At 36.4% G+C, this 24,668-nt stretch overlaps 1 protein-coding gene across 2 annotated transcripts in view; it reads left to right on the top strand.

Moving 5' to 3' along the window:
* The window catches only part of LOC141430725 (uncharacterized), an 87,575-nt gene that overhangs the window by 40,338 nt on the left and 22,569 nt on the right, over positions 1-24,668 (top strand). For both annotated transcript variants that reach the window (XM_074091604.1, XM_074091607.1), the window contains 4 exons: positions 3,436-3,541; positions 11,985-12,144; positions 18,119-18,312; positions 21,741-21,857. In XM_074091604.1, coding sequence (XP_073947705.1) covers positions 3,436-3,541; positions 11,985-12,144; positions 18,119-18,312; positions 21,741-21,857 — 577 coding nt within the window. The remainder of the gene's footprint in view (positions 1-3,435; positions 3,542-11,984; positions 12,145-18,118; positions 18,313-21,740; positions 21,858-24,668) is intronic.

Genomic DNA, 24,668 nt, shown 5'->3' on the forward strand with positions numbered 1-24,668 from the left:
TTTCCATTGACGAGTATGCTTATTCCTACCGATAAAAATAATCAGCACTTTTAAAAATTTTATCCATCGCCCGTTACGGAGATAAAAAGTCACTGAATAGAAAATATTCCTCCATGCAAAACCTCAGCCAGCCATCTAAGGCAAGCGTTGATGAATCAGTCAGGATTTTTCTTTTTAAAAGATTATAGACCGTTAAAATTTCCCTGATTCATTTAACCACATTATCGTATCACAAATCATATTCCAAATTCGAAACCCGGAATTGCCTTATTAATTTTGTTACATTTATTTCAAAAGACATTTACGCCATCTTTTACTTTTAAACACATTTTTAGAAGTCATTCCGAATCCAATCAGATATTGCACATATTTTTAGAAACTTTCTCAAGAATTGACATATTTGGAACTTGAACCAGGTCAATCAGAATTAGTGCGATTTTAATTCTTAATTTAACATTCGGGGTTGAGACCTTAGGTCCGTGGGGCACAGCGCAAAAAATATCTTGAAAGAATTATCCAATCGTCTCTAGGATACCACAGGGGACCGTAGAGCTGGCAGCTTCCTCGCACATCGTATCAGCATTGCTATACAGCGAGGAAATGCTGCCAGCATCTTTGGGTCCATGCCACGGGGGGTTACTTTTTCAAAGGGTATAGCCGTGTTTGTATGGGACATTGGCTCCAGAAGCCAAATCGATTGCCGTTTTGCTGATTTATAAGCCCAGATGTAAGATGCTATTTCATAAAAAAAACATCGAAAATACTTCAGGTTTTTGAGAAAATTAAAAAAAAGGAAATTGTTTTTTTTTAATCTAAACTACAGAACCGTTTTCTTGTAACAACTTACACACATAATGTAAGTTATTAAGATGCAATATATAAAAAAAAAAATTGATATCCAAATATCCGTATAAGTAGTGAAATTTTCACTTTAAAGTTTTCAATTTTTTTTTTATTTCCGTGCTACGTTTGTGAAAAAAAATATGTTATAGAATAATAGTTTCTACATAATATAACGAAGATTGGTGGGTCCCTATCACGGAAATAAAAAAAAATATTGAAACCTTAAAAGTGAAAATTTCACTACTAATAAGGACACTTGGAAAACCATTTTTTTTAATAATGCATCTTTATAACTTACATAATGTGTGTAAGTTACAAAAAAACGGTTCTGTAGTTTAGATAAAAAAAAAAATTAAAATATATTTTTTTTAATTTTCTCAAAAACCTGCATCATTTTCGATGTTTTTTTTTATGAAATAGCATCGTACATCTGGGCTTATAAATCAGCAAAACGGCAATCGATTTGGCTTCTGGGGCTAATGCCCCATACAAACACGGCTATACCCTTTATTTTAGTTATAGTTTAGTTATTAATTAATATTTTTTAAAAATAGTCTAATTTTAATTTATTTTTGTGTTCCATTATTTCATAAACAGAAAATATTGGTTATATAAATTGCAAATTATATTATATACATAAAAAATAACTATATTTTATACAGGATCATGTATAGTCTAGTTCAAAAGTAGTCTTTAGTATTTTGCCACTGGGCATTGTCTTTATATTGACACATTTCAAACTGTCTCAGTATTGTTGTTGGTGCGACGAATGTATGTTGTATGTGTGTGTCGGCTGGACAACACGACGGCAAATATGGTCTTCGAGCATGACCGTGATTGGCTCGAGTCTTATTGAGCTAACAATTTCATTTATTAAATTTATTTGACGGATAAATGTGATGCCGTGTCTGTTTGTTTTGTTTGAATAGACGGAGACGGCATCATATTTATCCGTCAAATAAAATTAATCAATGGGTGGTGAAATAAAATAGCCCCTTAGACTTCAAGTGCCTGCCAAGCACCAGCAGATGTTCCTGCGCTCCGAATTCTGGCCGGAGGGTGTTGTTCTGTCATTTTAGGAATACGATGAAGACGACATTAAAAAATCCCTAAATACGAGTAGTTTTCGAATAGACGGAGACGGCATCAATCCGTCAATTATAATTAATCAATGGGTGGTGATACAGACCGTTATTCTACTATTATTATAATTGCTAAAGTTTCTGAGTATGAGTGGGCGTGCGTATGTACGTGTGTAGTTATTTGTTTGACACTCTTTCACGCTAAAACGCCTAGACGGATAAAGATAAAACTTGGTGCATAGATAGCTGGCTCCATGCAATGCAGTAATAGATAGGCTTATTTTTACATATCCCGATATTCCCACGGGATTCACGTAAAATGCCAAAATCTTAACCGTCATGAATTTTGCACCGGTAGTTCGCCATACAACGTAAACCAACCACGATGTAAATTTAGCTATTGTGGTCCAGGGGGGGACAGTCGCCTATACCGTACTAATTCATGTCGATAGCGCCGCCATCTCCTTTATTTAACCTAAAATAAAACAGATTGTTGTCGTTTGTTTCAGATAGATGTCACTGAAAGTTTGAGATCACAAAATTTTATTTATTAAAAAATATTAAGTCGTTGATAATTACCGCAAAAATGAACTTTATTTTCGAAATTGACAATCGTATTGTAATTTCTAATAAAAAAGTCACATAATTGTATCCGCTCAGTCGTTACAAATATTTATTGTGTAGCAACCCTCTATGTCAGGCCAGGCGTCTATTCGCGCTCAACAAGGAACAAGATGGCTACGTTACACGACCGACAGACCACATAAAAAGTAAAGACAGTGCTGCAAACGGAAAATTGGGGCTGGTTTAAACTTAAGAAGACTGAATCCAAGCGGTCTCACTTCTCTTTGCAGCCCTGTTTTTAGTTTTTATGTGGTTTGAGCTGGGAAGCAAATCCAGTAAAGTAAAAGAATACCTGTGACTATGAATAGCTATACGTATGGATGGATATATACATCAATGGTACTAGTTACGAAATGCAGACGGCGCTTCAAAACCGTCTGCATGAATGAGACGAGAGAGGGCTCTCTTTTCCCCGTATATTATACTACTCTTTGATGTGGTCTTTGTGACTAATAGGTCATTTAATAGCGTACCACTTATGATTGTAATACCTACGGTATTTGACAACTGATGAATTGGCCATATCCATTATATTATTATAAAAATATAGATACACAGACAATGTTTAGCGAAGAGAAAAATAACTTCGGTTGAAAATTTGATCTAAAGCGATTTTTGAAAAATCTATATATCTGCCTCTTTCTTAAACACTTTTCTCTATACAGCAAGTATGGCGCTACTTGCGTGTGAACTCTTGCTCTGTCTAATCTTGAAATTCAAACCTTTAAAACTCTGTTATATTTAAAGATACGTATCTTTAAAAAAAAAAAGTTTTTCTGTTCGATTACATGCATTGTCAAGTTTTAATTTATAAAATAGATAAAAAATAGTCAAATACCGTATACGGGATTCAGTTCAAGAAATACACATCATATATTTTTTCCAGGTTCCTCATCCTGATGAAAAGGGATATATGATACATTTGAAATCATCATCAGGTGAAATTGAAGTATATTTATGTCCCAAGGAGCGCCCATCATCCCCACCTCCAAGTAAGTGTTTTTCGTCAGGAATTAATAGTTCTGCCATACATCAACACAGTCTTTATATGAGCTAGACACTTAGTATAAAATAATATGCCCTATCCCGCGAGAATTTCGGAAATTATCTTTTTTATATACCTTTCTAACCCCCAAGAAATACAAATACCAAATATCAAGTACCAATATTCGCTAGGCAGTTAATTTTATAAATATGTTTTTTATTCCTAATCCCGTGGGAATTTTGAAAAATCCCTTTTTAGTGAACCTCTATGACTCTCTAGAAATATAATATTCGAAAAATCAAGTTTTTATATCAGCTAGTCGGCTAGTATAAAATAGTAAGTACTGTTTATTTCTTATCCCATGGGAATTTCGGTAAATTCTGAAAACCATTTCTAGCTGTTAGTATTACCCACTTGCGTGCCAAATTTGAAGTTCATAATAATTATAGTTACGGAAATAGGGTAATTTATAAGTAAAAATATAAATCCCATTTATTCCTTATCTCGTGGGAATTTCGAAAAGTACTGAAAAGCGTTTTAGCTGTTAGTATTACCTACTTGCATGCAAAATTTGAAGTCTAATAATTACGGTTACGGTAATAGGGCTATTTTGAATTTAAAATATAAATCCCATAAATTTCCTATCCCGTGGGATGTTTTAAAATTCCCTTCTCCTAGCTGGAGTCAATCATTTTTGTAACTATCACGTATTTAAATGTATTTGCTGAAATGAGAATCATGTCACTTAAGGTATATGTGTGCCTAATTTCACGTCTTTAGTTATAACGATTTTGGCTGTGCGTTGATATATATCAGTCAGTCAGGACTTTGAATTTTATATTATATCGTTTGTCTCGTAGTCGTAGCACAAGTACGTACGCATTAGATCTGTTATCGGCAATAGTTGCTCAGTGATTTATGTTATGTAGTGCTTTTTCTCAAACGTTGCGAAGGATTAAAATAATAAGGAAAAGTAAAAAAGTTTTTGTAGTGTTATTTTGGTATGCATGCATAGATGTTCGAGCTCTAATTTCAACATAAAATTATCAATATCATTACAGTCTGTTCATTTTTGGACAGAAGGAAAATAGACTCTTTATTATGCACGCTTTAGGAAGTCATTTAATAAATTGCATTTTTTTTTGTATACGGTCTAAACTAAATTCAAATTAAAATATCGAAGACGTCAATATTAGTTTCATTTATTCATTAACTAACTGTTGCCCGCGACTCCATTCACGTAGAATTCGTTTATGGCTACCCCGCGGGAACTATGCAATTTTCCGGGATAAAAACTATTCTTTGCCCTTTCCCGGGACTTGTACTATCTGTATACCGAATTTCACCTAAATCGGTTCAGCGGTTAAGACCTGAAGAGGTAGGTAACAAACAAATATACAGATTACAAACTTTCGCAATTATATTAATATTACTGATATTAACTTTGCTATTTTTCATATCATAATTGAAAAACAATAAAAAAACTTTTTGTATTTTGTTAAAACAGCAACGTCTTCCTATAAAATACCTAGAGGCAGAGGTAAAAAACATTCTACAAGAAACGGAACGTTTCTAATATTGGTAACTCAAGAAATATTCTGTATTTACATTATTTATAGTTTTTAATCGCCAGTTTGAATCAAAATGACCTTTAATCATCCATACTCATATTATAAATGCGAAAGTGTGTGTTTGTATGTTTGTCCGTCTTTCACGTCGAAACGGAGCGACGGATCGACGTGATTTTTGGCAAAGAGATAGTTTATGGGCCAGAGAGTGACATAGGCTACTTTTTATCCCGGAAAAATGCAGAGTTCCTGAGGGAATAGCGCACGATAACCGAATTCCACGCGGGCGAAGCCGCAGGCATAAGCTAGTATACGAATAGTTAACTTTTCACAACTAAAGCACTGCACTAAATTTGATGAAATTTGGAATATGGAAAAAAGCTTGAACTTCATAGCAGAAACTACGAATAGAATATTTTAAAGCAGGGAATGACAGCGGATGAATCTACGAACCACAGTTATTAAATTATGTATATGTCGCAGGGAAATGATAAAAACAGAGATTAGATCAAATTCCTCAGGGATATGATCGAGTCCCGGGAGATCATAAAAAAATATCGCGTTGTATCATTTCCCTTGCGGAATTCAGTGATTTGATCAAGTCTCGGAGCCGTTTTAGAGGAATGATAGAATTATAGCAATGGCTGATGGATTTCTTCATTTCCCTTAGCAATTTGATCAAATCCCTGAGCTGTTTTAGGGAAAAGATAAAACAAGTTATTTAAGTCAACTAGATTCAAACATTTTACTAAACACGTCTAGTGATTTGATGAAATCCCTAAACTATGTAGGGTTTTGACCAAATACCTCAAGGTCCCGGGAGATAATAAAAAAAACATCGCGTTGTATCATTTCCCTTGCGGAATTCAGTGATTTGATCAATTTTCCGAGCCGTTTTAGGGGAATGATAGAACTATAGCAATGGCCGATGGATATATGTGGCGTTATCTGGTAAAAGGTACCTTGTTTTCGGTTCTAGTTTCCGAGATAATCGCGCTTGAAGTAAAATGACGAAAAAAATCATTTTTTCTTTTTTTACTCTATATTAATAAGCAGGGTCTAAATTTTAATATAATAACAACACAAGTTTTTAAATCGATTTTTTATGAGTTAAAACATCCCTTAAAGTTTAGTAAGAAAGGTACCTTATTGTCGGTGCCGCTCTTGAATGCTTTCTGTGCGCTCGGTATCGGTTTGGAAGACGTGTCGGACGTCGGTACTTTGTCGGCGCGTCATCATCATCATCATCATCCTAGCCTATACGTCCCACTGCTGGGCACAGGCCTCGTCTCAGAATGAGAGAGCTTGGGCATTAGTTCCCACGCGGGCCCATTGCGGTGCTTGTCGGCGCGTAAAAAACGTCAAGAATCATCATAAAATGCGTTTAATTAGAGTAAGGTAAATCATCAATAACTGGCCACCCTTAGGCGGTAGCCAGTTAGGCCCTTATTACACTAGCGATTTGCGGGCGAGTTGAAAGCGAGGTGAGCGCGCAGCGAGTTCGCATGGAGCGCGTAACGATTTCACCGCGAGCATGAAACGATATCGCCGCGAGCGCGCAACGATGTCGCTGCGAGTTCGCTGCTTTAGCGCCGAAGACGCCCTATTTATTATACGAAAGTCTACAATATGGCGTTTTTGGCACTAAAGCAGCGAACTCGCCATGCGCTCGCAGCAGCGACATCGTTGCGCGCTTGCGGCGAAATCGTTATACGCTCGCAGCGAATTCACTGCACGCTTGCCTCGCTTTCAACTCTCCCGCGAATCGCTAGTGTGATAAGGCCCTTATTGACGATTTACGCCAATTTGTCTTTTTTTTTATTCGACTGGATGGCAAACGAGCAAGTGGGTCACCTGATGGTAAGAGATTACCACCGCCCTTAGACACCTGCAACACCAGGGGGATTGCAGATGCGTTGCCAACCTAGAGGCCTAAGATGGGATACCTCAAATGCCAGTAATTTCACCGGCTGTCTTACTCTCCACGCCGAAACACAACAATGCAAGCACTGCTATTCACGGCAGTATTAGCGAGCAAGATGGTGGTAGCAATCCGGGCGGACCTTGCACAAGGTCCTACCACCTGCTGGTCTTTAGAAGTTGATTTATAGTAATAATAATAACGATTAATAGTTACAACTACAAATCATAATCATTTTTTTAGATCTTATTCTTAACTATGTCACTAAACATTTTACGTCCGACAATAAGGTACCTTTTCAAATACGTTATCATTGAGTGTGTTGAGACAAAATTATAGGTTTTTGGTAAGAGTTTTAATACTACAGTGTTCTTAAATTAAGACTATTAAAATTAATCGTAAGTTATTAGTCGTTTTCAAATGATATAACTTCATAATCACTAAATATTTTACCACCGACGATAAGGTACCTTTTAGAAAATATATAGTGATTGTACCAACTTTTTACTAAACTTTACCTTGAATTTTGAGACTGGAAAAACTAGTTTTCTAAGATTTGTTTGAGTTAATTTGGTCTCATTTGGCTATGTTTTAGCGTACTAAATATAAAAGTTTGTTGATTTTGACTGTTTAATTACATTTGTAAACAACAAAGATATTTTTTTAAACAACGTTAATTCAAAACGGAGTAGTTTTTATTTAGTGTCCATTTACGCATAATATTTTTTCCTTCGATAAAATCCAATGGAAATATACTATAAATAGAAAAAAAAATAAAAAATCCATCAACCTTTTTTTTTTACTTTATGCACTTTGGCAAGGTAAACTATAGGAAAACCGTTGTCCAATTACAAAATTGTTCTTGAAACCTGAAAGCCCGTACAATCTACTCCTCAAATAGCATGTCATCTATGTAACTTCCAACAATAACATACTTTTATTGGGTGTATAAGTTTGAATTCAATTTTCTCATAATCACCTTTTCTGGCTTTTGAGCTTCAACATTTTTTTTAAAAATATCTATTAAACCTACATGCATGTTTCTTACATGGTTCGATAGCTAAATGTATGTAGATTATGGGGATATCAATAACTCAATACCGACAACAAGGTACCTTTTCCCAGATAACGCCACATATTCATTTCCCTTAGCAATTTGATCAAATCCCTCTTCGCAGATATATATACAGGTTTCCTCACGATGTATTCCTTCACCGAAAAGCTAAAATAACTATCAAATGATGTTTTGTACATACTAAAGTTCCAAATAACTCATTGGTACGAGCGAGGGATCAAGCCCGCGACCGCCGATTGACATATTTTGATCATTATTGTGTATGTGTATAACATGTACATGTTACCAAAATGATTATCAAATAAATATTTTGTATTTTTGTATGCTTATTATTTCATGTCACTAAATAATACGTATTTCTAAAACTGTATATAGCCTGTCAATCGGCGGTCCCGGGCTTGGTCCCCCGCTCGTACTGAGTTTTTTGAAACTTAAGTATGTACAAAATATCATTTGATAGTTATGTTAGCTTTTCGGTGAAGGAATACATCGCTAGGAAACCTTTATATATCTGCGAAGAAATTCAAGGGTGTATGCGAACCCGCTCTGGGCCAGCGTGGGGCTAATTCACATTCCCTCTCACCCAAGAAAGGACCTGTGCCCAGCAGTGGGACGTATATTATATAGGCTAATGATGATGATGATGTATAGGGATTTGATAAAAACTAGGCGTGTTAAGTAAAATGTTCAAATTGAATTTATGATTGGTTTATTGGAGTCTTTTCGTATTTTTTATTTCAACTCCAAATTTTGTTACTTTTACGGGTATCCCGTGAAACCATATCGAATTGAATTTACTTAAATGATTCAAATTGAATTTACTTAAAATGATTCGTTTTATCTTTTCCCTAGAACAACACAGGGATTTGATCCAATCCCTAAGAGAAATGATGAAATCCATCGGCCATTGCCATAATTCTATCATTTTACTAAAACGGCTCGGAGACTTGATCAAATCACTGAATTCCGCAAGGGAAATGATACAACGCGATGTTTTTTTATCATCTCCCGGGAATTGATCATATCCCTGAGGTATTTGGTCAAATCCCTACATAGTTTAGGGATTTCATCAAATCACTATACGTGCTTAGTAAAATGTTCGAATCTAGTTGACTTAAATAACTGATTTTATTTTTCCCTAAAACAGCTCAGGGATTTGATCAAATTGCCAAGGGAAATGAAGAAATCCATCGGCCATTGCTATAATTCTATCATTCCCCTAAAACGGCTCGGAGAATTGATCAAATCACTGAATTCCGCAAGGGAAAATGATACAACGCGATGTTATTTTATCATCTCCCGGGACTTGATCATATCCCTGAGGAATTTGATCAAATCCCTGTTTTTATCATATCCCAAAGACGTATAAATATAAGGTAAACCGTATAGCTATATTGCCCACTTAAGAACTTCAAAAACATTGACTTCCAAAAAAAAATTATAGTTACAGATTGTGTATTGTTATTTTCTTATAACCTAAATAAGTTAACAAAAATTGAATCTCCAAAAAAAGTAGAGTAATTGCCCAGAAGCTACAGTAATTGCTAACATCACAGCACAGTAATTGCCCAGTAACTTAAAATCATAAATCAAAATCTGGATTGACTTTAAACATCAATTAACATTAGACTTAAACCTTATAGTCCTTAATGAATTAAAAGAGATCCCGTTTGCTGAGGATGATGATGATATTATTTGAAAATGAATTAGGGCGAGGGTGTTCCCCTAAAAACTTTTACGCACTATCTAAAATGTCTTCTTTATTTCGAGGAAACCCTTTTATTGCTGAGATTATAATCCAATTCTCTAGATCACTTTCTTCAGAAACTGTTAATACAGGTGATGGCCCCAAGCTGGTTTCTGGTTTAGATGTCCGGGATTTTTAATGTAATACCGGAAACTGGTCCTTCGAATACCATATTTTTCAGCAATTTGTCTTATAAGTAGACAGTTTGTTAGGTATTAGCATCTTGGGCAGATACGATCTCTTTCTGCATTTTTTTTATTGCTATAGTGCACTTTTGGTATCTTTGGCATACTGAAAATATAACAATAACAATTTAGATATGAATGTATAAGGATTGCGAATGAATTCTAGCATTTTAAACACAACAACACGTGATGTTTATAACACTTTGACCAATAATCTGCCATGACGGCTATTGGCCGGGCAATAACTATAGATAGTAACATATGGCAATTACTCGAACAATGGTGGGCAACAACTAAATATATTCAAATTATGGTTCAGTGATTGCCCACAGCAAAAATGACCCTTAGGATTCAAAATTTAACATGTAATTTACACGAATACGAAAATACTTACTATTTATTTTATCACATTCACGTAATAAGAGCAGAATATCAAATAACTTATACCAAAAATAACCTTCAAGCAAATAAATTCTTAAGAAAATTGTTAAAATTGTTACCTGTTTAAGTAACACGTTCAGCCACATAGACAAAATCGCCATTACTGTTTTGTGTTGCCAATCGTCAATTTTAAATCGATTGTTATATTTATTACAGCACCATCTAGTGAATTATGATCCAACTAGAATGATACAAAGCTAACATCCGGCAATGCTTTGCTTAAACTGGGTAATCATGGGCAGTGGGCAATAACACCCTAAATCGAATTAATATTATATAGCAAATTACGTTTTCATCTCTCCTGTTCGGAAAGTTTAATTTTCATGGGTAGATAGCCGGGTGGAAAATTGCGTTTTCATCTCTAGGGTGGAAAGTATTTTTTTTTTAATTATTCGATTAGCCACGGAGTCGAAGAGAATTGAGTTACGTCAATGACACTTTATTTCACGTTTCGGCATGGCCATCTAGATGCACGTCGTGACCAAGGAGTTTATATACAACACTGGAGGTTGAACGCCGAACATCCGTTTAAAACAAGAAATTTGATCTTTATTACGTCACGCACGAACATATTCCATCTCTTTCTTTAGTTAGGTTAAGAAAGAGATGGATGCCATTCGTGAAATGTGAAAGAAAGAGATGGAATATAAGTACCTAATAAAGGTCAAACTTCTTCATTCGGCGTTCTACCTCCAGTTTTGTAGGTATATAAGCTCCTTGGTCGTGACCAACGCGATTTTTTTTTATACTCGGCCGTGACAAGTGGCCAGGTCGAAAAGGTCGAAAGGTAGGAGGTTGGATATAAGTAAATTCAATTGACTGAATACTGAAATTTAATTGAATGTTATTCTTATTTTTTTTTACTATTTTACTTTCCTCACAGTCGAAATGAAAAGTAGTGTCTAACTCGGGTGAAATTACCCATTTCCCCTCGAACCATTGGCGCTCTCGCTTCGTTCGAGCGCCAGAAATGGATCACTTTCCACCCTTGGTTATCAATCTACTAATTAATATTGTGTTATTTTGTAAGTACCTACTTTGCGTATTAATCTACTTACAAAGTAAAGAAAATTATGACTTCATCTTATTTCTTCTTTTATTCATCATCATCATTAATACGACTTCAAAAAATAGAACCCCTTCTTCTGTGACCTTCAAGAGTCCAATGTTATCCTGAATGGACTATAAGTTTTTCAAATTTTTTGTTTGACATAGAACGATTATTTAGAGCGGAATGTCATATAATTTTGTGTGAAAACCATTTTGCAAATCCAAGATCTAGCTTGCCACTGAAGTAAGGAAAGCAGATATTGCTATCAATAACGATAGTCATGTGTGGTCTTGTCATCGCATGGCATATCTCTTTCTTGGGATTGCATAGCGCTAACTCTTGTTCAGTGGAAGCACATGTATGCAGTTCGGCATTGCAAGTTAAACGGACTTAGTTCTTCCGGAGAGCTTGCGGTGGAGTGTTGGCATTAGGCGCGGGTAATGCAGTTGGAGCGTGTTGCAGCGAGCGGGCTGCTGCCGCCGGACCCGCTGCTGGAGGACAACAAGGCGCTGCTGGCGCCGCTACTGGCGCAGCTGCAGCTGGCGCAGGCTGCCGCCGCCGCCGCCGCCGCCGCCGCCGCGGCGCACCCTCAACCGCCCGAACCCTTCTCCGCTGATTTCACGTAATCACTATCTACTTTTTCACTTCTCAGACTGTAAAAGTAGGTTAATATAGCCTTACCAGGCGGGAGTAAAGTGAGTACCTTAGTCCCTAGGGAGTAAAAGTAATTATTTTTTAATTTACTTCGACTGACTTAGATAAACGCAAACAGCCACCTCGGGTATATATTGGCTTATTTTAGTCCCTCGATAAAAAATATACTATTATCTACATCCATATCATTAGTTCTCTATAATATGTCCAGAGACGAAAAGTAAATGGCTTACATTAGGAAACTTCTATCTGTGGTTGCATCTTAATGACATTAAAGTGCCGGTAAGCGACACTTTAATTATTTTCAAATTTCTAACATCTTAAAAAATTGCGATAGTTGAATTAGTCGATTTGTAATTTCATTCAATAATTAAAATTATTGTTCCGAACATTTTTTGAATCGTGAATATATTACAATGGATTTGATATTAAGAATCAAAATCGACTCGATTCTAGATTGTTTATGAATTAAAAAAACTATAACTGTCACTGTCAGTCATTTATTGAAACTGAGGTTTTATGCCTACCAAGAACCACTAACTCGAAAATTTAGGTAGGATAGTTGAAGACATTAAAACGCTCGTGAGATATTATTATACTAAAGGTTGAACACGCCAAAACTTGGGCATACAAAAATGGCTATTTTTACGCAAAAAATGGAGATACTTATACAAATTTTGTATACTATTTTTTATTCACAAAATACTAGTCCATAATATATGACGACAGTTTTTTCTTCTTTTATTTTTTCGGCCAAAATGTCGAGCATATAACATCAACAGCCCAAACGTATCTTGCACGAATCGAAAATGTAGAAAATCCAATGCATTGCTACAGAGATATCGCGAAAAGACTAAAATGTCCACAATCTATGGTTTGTCGCGAATTAAAAACGTTCTATGAACGCTTGACAATTTTAGATAGAAAGCCAGAAAGAAAGAAGAAGAGGAGAAGAAGAGAAGAAGTGGTGGCTTGCAAGGAGTCAAGAATATCAAAAAATGGTCAAGTGCGAGTCGGACTCGTACATGAAGGGTTCCGTAAACAGTTCAGTAACAGCTTTTCTAAAAATTATTCTAATATAAGTTTTTTTTGCTGACTGTACTTTATGCCCTGGTTACCAAAGTACTCGTCAAGCAAGACGACAAACGAGTCCAAACTCGATGCTGTCGTGTCGTTTATCACAGTGTTCCTATGGTCACCCGCTAGCTTTATCATCAGATCAACTCCATGTTATAATAATACTAGCTTTTACCCGCGGCTTCGCACGCGTAAACTATTCGGTCTGGTAGTTGCAATTGAAATTTTCGGGATTTTACAAAATTCCCCTGGAAATTTCCAAAATTTATATCGTGGTCTTCATTGAGGTGAGGTTGTGTTGTGAATAACTGTACAAAATTCAAGACTCTACACACAGTGCTAAAATTTCAAAATTTTTCCCTATCCAAATTCAAATTCAAATCATTTATTCAGTAAATAAGCCGCAATGGGCACTTTTACACGTATTTTTTTTAAATACCAGCGCTTTCGGAAAGACCATCATTGCCAAGAAGAATGCGCCGCACGAAGCTTGGCAGAAAGTCATTTTTTCAATATAAAATAAAATACTTAAAAACTACAGTAAGTATACAATGAAAGAAAAAATTACAAAATAATAATAAAAATAGTACACGGATGTATGGGGTCCCTTAGTTACAAAACTATCCCGTGGAAATATCGGGATAATAAGTAGCGTATGTGTTATTCCAGACGTCCGGCTACCTACATACCAAATTTCATGCCTCTAAGCCCAGCGGTTGTTATTTCGAGATTTTATCCCTATCCCGTGGGGATATCGGAATAAAAAGTAGCCTATGTGTTATTCCAGAGGTCCAGCTACCTACATACCAAATTTCATGGCTCTAAGCCCAGTGGTTGGTATTTCGAGATTTTATCCCTAATTATCCCGTGGGAATATCGGGTCAAAAAGTCACTTAAGTGTTATTCCAGATGTCCAGTTACCTACATACCAAATTTCATGACTCTAAGCCCAGCGGATGTTATTTCGAGATTTTATCCCTATTCCGTGGGAATATCGGAATAAAAAGAAGCCTATGTGTTATTCCAGAGGCCCAGCTACCTACATACTAAATTTTATGGCTCAAAGTCCAGCGGTTGTTATTTCGAGATTTTATCCCTATCCCGTGGGAATATCGGGATAAAAAGTATTCTATGTTTTAATCCAGGTTATAAACTAACTTTCCGCCAAATTTCATCCAAATCCGTCCAGCCGTTTAAGCGTGAAGAAGTAACAAACATACTCACTCACTCACTCACTCACTCACAAACTTTCACATTTATAATATTAGTAGGATAGTAGGATTGCATTGTCATCGAATTTATACATTCGTTTATAATTTCAGCTGAATCGGTTGAAGATATCCACTCCAAATTTGAGTTGAAAGATTCCACCCGAGCAAACATAGTTACATTACCTACACTGCAAATAATTATAATGCTTATAATAAGTTTTTGTTAAAAATAGTACATTGTGTCTTAAGGGCGGTAAATAAGGAATTACGAACGAGAGTCTATTAGAAGCCCGAAGTCGAAGACTGAGGGCTTTAATGAGTCGATGTTCGTAATTCTAGTACCGCCCGTGCGACATACAATGTTTTTCATCACATTTGCGAGTAAAATTTTATATTTCTAAAAGAAAAAATATAATTGTTCCAAATATTGGCGATACCTTAAGCTGCGCTCTTGGTAGCGCCGCCCTCTACCTCCCTCAGCATGCGCCGCAGCGTGCGTGTGCATGTGGTCCTGCAGCAGCGCGCGCAGCACCATCAGTACGGGCACGGACTCATTTACCGACCTTGGGCTTCATGACAAGAAAATTAGTACGGGCAATGACTCATTTACCGACCACGGGTTTCATGACAAGCACATTAAGGTCGAGGGTTTTATTTGGGGGGGTTGCAACCAAGGTAGCCTGCATGTTTCGAGTCTGTTTACGAGCAAGTGTGATGAAAAATAATTTTTAATACAAGCTTTTTTTGCCGAATGTACTTTTTGTTGACTGTGCTTGCATTGTCGTCTAAACTACGTATCTGTACTAAAATTCAAGTCGGTACTATTAACTATTGAGGAGTTCCCTCCTGCAGAGACGATCCTCGCAGGACCACCAAGATGTCACTACCAGATTATTGTATTGTCACCAAATTTACATAAGTATGCCAAATTTCAAGTCGATCTGACCACTGGCCACTATTTTTTTCTTATTTTTTTTTTATTCATTGTTCTTATGTTTGTCACGAATAAATGTTTCTTTCTTTCTTTCTTTCTTTCTTTCTGGAAGTGGGGCGAATTTAACTTCCAAGATTTGACCCAAACAAACAATAAATAAACAAACAGGGCAAGCTAAAGAAAAGCTTCTAAAAATATCGCCGTAAGCACTTGTGCAAGTATTCCGAATAAAAAACAATTTGAATTCTCATCCTCTTTGGTTCTGGCAGTTTGCTTCTAAATCCATTGCCCTAAAAGCGCCGCGCGCGGATAAAAAAAATTGCTGTCATTCGCGGGAGATTCGGCGGGCTTCGTATGTTGTGTAAATAATAAGAAGCGACTAGTGTGAATAAATTTTAAACTGTATTATAAACCTTGTAAATAGTGATAAATTAAATACTTAGTATGACTGAAGTATTTTGAAAAGGATTATTAAAAAAAGGCGGAGAACTAAAATCAGTCCCTGAGCTCCAAAAAATATGGACCTGGGCGCTTTGGGCTTAAAACCACTAAATTTCATAATACCTTATTCACCCCTATTAACCCCTAATTTTCAAATTATCATGGGATCATAATACCTAAAATCTCAAATTGTCTTTTGTATTAAAATTAACGAAATTCATTATGACTGACTTAAAATGTCATATTCTCTAAATACCTAAAGATTGAAATGCACAATTCTTTCAAATACCGAATGACAGAAATGACAAAATATTAAAACAACTCAAACCAAAAACACCCATAAGGCAAAATGCCTAATTTTTTTTCACGGGTGGTGTTTGATGTTGATTATTGACATTTAGTATAGTTCCTATTCAACGTACAAATTTAGATATTTTAACTTTTGGTTGTTTTAGGCACTATGTTGTTTTGCCATGAAAGTGATTTTGAAGTTTAGGTATTATGAGACTAAGGTATTTTGAAATTTCCGGTGTTATAAGAAAACAAAATTAGGTATACGGCAATTTATGTATTTTGAGACCAAGAAGTTTTGAGATCTGGGCATATTGATAAAAAGGTAAAATGCAATTTAGAAGTTGTAAGCCCATAGCACCTGGGCGACGAAAAGGTATCCATCCTAATGAGACCGTGCAAAGTCTTTGTGCCGCGTGCTTAGGGAAGTTCAATACATGGTTTACTGTGCAGTGCAGACACTAACTAAAATACGAAATGTTATTTTATTATATTTGACATTAAATATGGAGAGCATAATGTTATTATTTATTGTTATATGCCCAATTTTTGGCGTGTTCAACCTTTATACAACTCGCTATCGCTTGTTGTATGAAACCTCACTCGTGTTTTAAATTTACTGTCATTTGGTGCAAATGGAAAATGGACAACTCGAAATTATACCACGGAATAAGTAATAGCACAAGTCCAGAAAGAAAGAAGTGAAGCTTCTGTACTTGTACTAATTTCGAGTTGTCCATTTTACATTTGCACCAAATGCAAGTAAAGTCGAGTACATAAACTTGTGAGCAAATGTTTTGATCAAAAATATGTGAGCGCGACTATTGTTAACGGCGTAGAAGCGTGTTCAGATATTTTTGATCAAATTTTTGCTCACAAGTTTATGAACTCGACTGTAGGTACTTATGTAAGTGAGTCTGAAGTTCTAAAAGGACGAATTTCGTTAGAAGATCAACATATTATTATGGAACCTGTTTTACAAATTAATAGTTTTTTAATGTGTTTTTTCTACTCGCGTAGTATAATGTGTAGGTACAGCAGATGTTAATATATCTGTTCTCTGTTCATCTTAAGTTTTGATTATTACGTAAGATTATTTTTGTTCCTTGCCTTACCTTTATAAGAGGTAGTAAAAGTACAAAAAAATCAAAAACTGACTGATTTAAAAAAAACGAAAAACAAGAAAATAAAATAAGTCTAGTGCTCTAGAACTCTGTTATGTAGCTAAACTTAAAGTTGAGCAATTACTAAAGTTTTTTGACCTGGTCACGAAAGGAATTTGATTTGGGTTTTTGATGTTTTAATTTTTACTTTTATTTCATACTTTTTTGATATTTCTGTGAAAATGGTCGATTAAAAGTAAACCCACTTATACATATATTTAGAACAGACTTTAATATGTACTTAGATTTAGTCATTCTTTTTTTATGTACCCGTGGATGTAATTTAATTAGGTTTTTTAAATAGAATCGGCAAATTATTAGCTTTTATTTCATACCCATATTGTTACAATATAAAATATTTATTTTTAGTTTCTCCGACATAATTTTACTTGTGAACGCTTCAAATAATACATATCTTATGTCACTCCGTCAGTTATGACGAATGTTATGATACCTCATATGCTAAATTCAGTCCAGCCATTTAGGCTACAGCGAGGACCAAAGAAATGGACATACCATACATACTACGCTCGACAAAATAACTTTCCTCCGGGAAGTCGGGGAAAAATACGACAAAATTATGATTATGGTGCAATAAAAACGTCACAGACGTCACAGTTAAAAAAAAAAAAAATATTTCATGGTTTTTATTGAGGATTTTATAAAAAACTCAGTAACCTGAGAAAACTCGAAAAATTAGCCTCGAGAATTCTCGAAACTCGAGAAAAAAAAAGGTCGAGAAACCAGAAACCCTAAACGCAAGTAGAAAAAATACTATTTTGTATTTGTAATTCAGCCTTATCAACTGCTACATTATTATTATAGAACCCCTATTAAGCGCGAGCCAGGGTTGGAGGGCACGGGCGCGTCGCGTAGCTTGGTGGTGTGCTCGCCGTGCGTGACGGACCCCACGCTGCCGCTGCGCGCCGCCGGCGCCGGCGCGCTCCCCGACGCCGCTGCCACCAATCCCTCTTCTTCTCCACTTTCTGCATCACAAACTCCTATCTCTACCCCCGACAGTGAGTATTTTTTTATTTTCATGTAGAACTGACCGTGATTGACCACTATCTCACCTGATGTAAAGTGCAGATGAGGTCAAAGGTCTCCAATCGATATAATTGTTATGTCGTGTGTCTGCCATGTCGAGCATGCACGGCCATACCAACAGACTTATTTGAAAAGACACACGGCACTTTTGACTTCATCTACAGAGTGTCCCGGAAGTCGACAATATACCGTCGACAGCTGATAGGGCAGCTTAGTAATTAATAAATAATCAGAATATGAGGTTTTAGGTTTAGTAAAAATGGCTTAGTTTTTAAGTTATCGACATTTTTGTGAAAATCGAAAAAAAATCTCCCTCAGCTTCATTTTCTTAGTGCCACAGCTACAAATGTAAGAATTAATGACATCTAATAACTGTTAAATATTCCTAAAAAGAAAGGCTTTTCACGGTGCAATTAATTTTTTTATTCTTAATCCTGTTTATTTGAATAATGACAATGACTTAAACGCCAATTGTAAATTTTTTTCAGCCTCATTCTTAAGTTTGGCTCTTTGCGATGAAAAAACAGTAGTACAGATATTTTTGTACCACTGAGTGTTTATAAATATTTGAAAAAACCCTTGCGTATATTTTTATGTACTTTCAGTAGGTTAAATAATTTTGAAAAATATTTGTACAGATATTTATGACTTTTCAGTTGTGTAGATATTATTAAAAGCCCAACAAGAGAGAGTGGAATTTTGGGATAGCATGAGAGAGGTCTTGAATAAATGCGGAGAAAATGAACGAATCGTGATGTTAGGGGACTTTAATGGGTGGGTTGGAGTAAAGCGTGATGGGTATGAAGGAGTTCTGGGTACGTATGGGGACGAGAGAGTGAACGACAATGGGAGAAGCCTGCTTGAAGTATGCTTGGAATGGAATCTTTGCGTAACCAACACAATGTTTGACCACAAAAAGATCCATTTGTATACAAGAGAGGAGGGTGAGTCTAGAAGTATGATTGATTTTGTAATTGTGGATGAAAGACTGAGGAAGAAAGTGCTAGATACTCGGGCATACCGCGGTGTAGGCCTCGACACAGACCACTTCCTGGTCATAGCCCGAATGCGTGGCCTCTTTAAACGATGGCGACACCGAGGTGCCGAGCCTACGAGTGTTTTGGACAGAGTAAAAGTGGAAAATCTACAAGAAAAAGAAAAGAAAGACGAGGATGTAGAGAAACTGAAAGGAAGTTTTAAAGGCATAGAAGAGATAGGTGTGATTGAAGATTTTTGGGAGACATTTAAGAAAGGGGTCGTGAATGTTGCTATTGGGGTATGCGGGGTAGCTAAAAGAAGGAAAGGAAGAAAGAACTATAATGTGTGGATGGATAAAGATGTACAAAGGGCCATGCAAGAAAAGAAGAAAGCGTTGTTGGATTGGTTAGCAACAAAAGCTAACCAAATAGTTCAAAAGGCAACGGATGACGAGATATAGGAAGCAAGAACGAAGTATAAAAGATTGAAATCAGCAACGAAAGAGGTTGTGTCTAGAAAGAGAAGAACGAAAGGATGATTTTGATAGGAGGCTCACTGAAGATTTCAAATCAAACATAAAGTTTTTCTGGAAATCCATCAAAACAGCCAGAGGAAAAACTTCTACCTCAGAGCTGAGTACAATCAGGAGTCAAGATGGGAACATTATAAAAGGAGAAGATTGTGTGTTAAAGAGATGGAAAGAGTATTTTGAAAGTTTGTTTGAAAGAGAGGAAGTGCAGGTACAACACCCGGCACCTTCCATGGAAACTAATATAAATGTTGATGAAAGTGAGATAAGCATGGATGAAATAGTGAAAGCATTGAAAAGTATGAGATTAGGTAAGGCTGCAGGGTATGACAAGATTACCGTCGAGATGCTGGGGGCTGGACAGGGCATAGTGGCTAGCCAGTTGTACCGCCTTTTCAATTTGTGTTGGCGAAATGGGCAAGTACCGGGAGACTGGTGCAAAGCCGTAATCGTGCCATTGTATAAGGGAAATTTTATTGATGTAGTTACATGTTTTGCCGCCAAAATATGCCATTTTTCCCGTATTATACTCTCTCGGGTTACTTAAATACTTTTGGCCAAGGTTGAGTATAGTGAAACTATATAAAAAAAAAATTAGGAATTCTTACTAAAATCCAATAATGTAAATGTAACCCAAGGTGTAAAAAAAATATGTAAAAAGAAGGGTGTATGTACTCCCGTGCGATGCCGGGGTGGGCCGCTAGTTGTGGATAAAGAAAGAAGTTTGATTTTATTCTACTTATTAAACTACTTTATGCTTAAGTATCAGTATAGATTAAGTTGGTAATCGTAATAGTGCCCGTCCAAGTTAACCCTGCACTGACGAATAATTAGTAGTTATTGAAAATTTGTATATGGCAACGCCGTCGTGGGATAATTGGTATTGATACATGTTTATTATTATTTAATTCATGCTTATATTATAATATCTCAAACCTAAGATATTTTTAATTTTACGTTCTCTTGTCAATATTTTGTTGGGTTTTGAAGAATCAGTTAGACAGGACTTTTCTTTGTCTATTTATTGATAAATAGAATAAGTTCCAAATGTCAAAATTGATTAAAAAGCTGGTTCTTTGGCTTTTTCAAACTATTCAGAAGAAAAGTTTGTGTCACTTATCAACGCAAAAAGAAAAACAAATAAGTCAACAGACAGAGATAAGTCATCATCCCAGCCCATATACGTCCACTACTGACCATAAGCTTTTCTGGTAAGATTAATTCGGTGTCGTCATATTTAAGTTTTTGTAGCCAATTTGAAACTTTATTTTTAACTTTTGTCCAATGGATAAATATTTAGGATTCGATTAATAGTGTTATAAATCATCGAACTGGATACGTAATATGTCTTCAAAATTTGTTTGTTTTTTGTAAATCCTCTATTTTAGTGTACCATAAGAAGAGATGCATCTTTGTATTGATATTGATGAACGGTTGTTATGTACATGTACCTTCTGATCCCAGTACCTACAGTACGATTACTTGGAGTTAACACTTGACAGATGGGCGTGCCTTCAGTCAATTTTCAACTTTGACTTTTTTAACGTCATACAAATAAAGCCATTTTTAGTATACCGCTACCCACGTTTACAGATTATGTAAAAACTATTTTATTTGTATGACGTCAAAGTCGAAAATTGACTGAAGGCACGCCCACCTGTCAAGTGTTAACTCCAAGTAATCGTACTGTAGGTACTTAGTTAGCAACCGTTCATAGGTAATATTTCAAATATCCGTTCAGATATCCATCTGAAATGAACTGGCATTCGTATTCGAATAGCTATGATACAACTGTGAATACTTTTCTTCGACAAAACAAAATTATACGTTCCACTCCGCAGTTCCATTGACTGTAGGTCTTTTTATAAATACCTACTTAATTATTCATTAAAGGTGGTAGCGCGCGGGGCCGTCTCCGTAACGCTTTAATAGCAGATAGCGACGACTTCGCCCCCATCATGGGAGGCGGCCGCTTCCAAATGCAGACGGAAGACCAGGACCCAGAATCAGGTAAGCATTCAGTGTTTACGGTTCGTGGTTTTGCATAAGAGGCGGCGATTAATTTATAAAAAAACATTAGTTCCGAATTAATTCTAGTCGAACGCACTAAAATCTTTCCAGCTCCCAATTGTTTTTTCTCTCTTTTCGATGATTATATTGAAACTAGCTTTTGCCCGCGGCTACGCCCACGTGGAACTCGGTTATCGCGCGCTGTTTTCTCGGGAACTGTGCATTTTTCCGGGATAAAAAGTCACTCTCTGGTCCATAAATTATCTCTATGCCAAAAATCACGTCGATCCGTCGCTCCATTTCGACTGAAAGACGGACAAACAAACACACACTTTCGCATTTATAATATTATAGTATGGATAGTGTGGTGCTTTCAAAAGCGATTTAGATCCGACTGGGGCGACCTGGACAGGCTTCGCGCGGGTGTAATAAAACAAAAAACCGTACTTACCTAATCAAAAGCAGTATCTTGCCATTTTTTTAATCTTTTTTTTACAAGCAATTTTATTTAACGTGCAAGGTTTGTATGTTTGTAAACTTACCTACTGGTAAGTCGTGGTTTCAGAAGTTGCAAACCATTTTTCGTCCACTTTGTGGTATCCGATAGAGCAGAAATTTGGCAAATCTGGTGATAATAATACCGCTCGTTCCCGAAATACCAGAATTGCAAAATACGAGATTGCCAATTTACCCGATTTCTGAAATACTAAATTTCCAAAATACCAGATTTTCTTGTTACTGTGTTTCTATTCTATACCGGATTTCCAAAACAACGTGTTCTCAATACACTATGTTCCATTTAAAACCGAATTCCCATAATACCCGATTTTGAAAACAACAGGCTCGCAAAACACGTCGTACTTGAAACACCTAGTTTGTTAATCTACCAGAGACTCTAAATACCAGATTGCCAGTTTATTTTATTCCCAACACACAAGATACTGATTGTGCTTGATTTTCGAATACCCTTATTCTTAAAACACCAGAATTTTACTTTAGTTGATTACGTAACCCTAAGCCGTTTAGGACCCTAAGCTGTGCTTGAATTATTGTCAAATTGTAATGCCACAGATTATGTTATGTACGACCTGAATTTTTCTAGGCAACGAAACGTGGCTGTCTCACTGTGACGTTATCCAGCGTATTTCGTAAAAAAATATAAAAAATTAAATACTCATCCAAATTAAAAATCAATGAAAATGGTATCTTAAAATATCCTATTATTTCCAAAAATAAAATAAAAACTAAAGGTTATTTTTTTGGTGCATCCCAATTAGTTACCGAATTACGGCACTTTGAAAATAGGCCGGTTTTACCAAAAAAATAAAATTTTAGTTGTTGACCTTATTTGGGCCAAAATCGCGTCGAAACAATTAATCCTACTAGTAAAATACGTAGATATGATTTTTAGGCAATTTAATTAGCTTTAAATTAAGTGGTAACCGGGGTTTGTCCTCGTAGTTCTCTTACAGTCTCAAAAAAAACATAGGGTAAAATTGCATTTTCCAAAAATGTTCCATAACCTTTCTTATCTTTTGTTTTTTGGTTGGTAACAAAAAAAGAGGCATGAAATCATTTTAGTAAAACGTATTTTAATATAAACATAGTAATCAAAAGTCATCATCACCATCAAAAGTTAAAAGTATAGTAACGCAATCAATCATTCACATAGTCACACTCGTCGCCTTGTTTAGGTGGCCCTGGGCCGTCACTATCGTTGCTCTCTCCAATCCTAGGTACCTATTGGTCCCATTACTCGTACCATTACAACCATTATGGTTCCCACTATTGGTGGGAGATCGAATTCGTGATAGATGCTCTAGTATTGTTGGTGATCGTCGTCTGGTGACAAGTGCCTCGTTGCCCTATATGTATGGATGAGACGAAACGACAGACACCCTCAACGATGTACGCTTTCTTACTTTTGTAAAGACTGCAGCAAACGCCAAAGCGAATCGGGCCGGTTTGCCTCCAACCACAAACGTTGCGTCATATCACCACTACCGCACATATCATCAGGTGCAAAAGTGGCTGGGGGTGGAAAAAGACCCCAACGACTGGGGTTGGAAATCGACTTGGGCCGGACTCATCTCTATTACCAGTCGGCAAGCTCCTGCTCCCGCAGAGCTCTTCAAACTCCTGTCTTGCAAATGCAAGAAGGGGTGCAGAGGTGGCTGCACTTGCCTGAAAGCAGGGCTCAGATATTCAGTGCTGTGTGTTACCTGCTCTGGGGCAACGTGCTAGAACGCTGCCCTTATCATAATTGAGGTGGATGACGATGACTGAGGATCCAGCTATAATGGAGCACCTACTTATGGAGGACGAATTCGATCTCCCACCAATAGTGGAACCATATGGTTGTAATGATGCAAGTAGTGGATCAATAGGCAGGATTGGAGATAGCAACGATAGTGACGGCCCACGGCCATCAAATACAAGGTGACGAGTGTGACTATGTGAAAGATTAATAAAATAATAATAATAACAATAATCTTTATTGCACACACTTAGGAATTAAGTAACAATAGAATTACAATACAGAAATCGTGCACACCGTGATGTTACAAGAATCAACAGAGACCCCCAAACTAGGCAAAGCCTGTCTCTTGGGCGGTCGAGCTTAATTTAAAAGAAAAGATTAAGGGGCTGTTTCACCATCCATTGATTAGTGTTAAGTGACGGTTAAATGCGATGCCGTCTCCGTCTATTCGAACAAAACAAATAGAGACGGCATCACATTTAACCGTCACTTAACACTAATCAATTGATGGTGAAACAGCCCCTTAACCAACTAATCCCAAATTTAGTTAC

Source organism: Choristoneura fumiferana, chromosome Z (assembly GCF_025370935.1).
Source record: "Choristoneura fumiferana chromosome Z, NRCan_CFum_1, whole genome shotgun sequence".
NCBI classification, from domain to species: Eukaryota; Metazoa; Arthropoda; class Insecta; order Lepidoptera; family Tortricidae; genus Choristoneura; species Choristoneura fumiferana.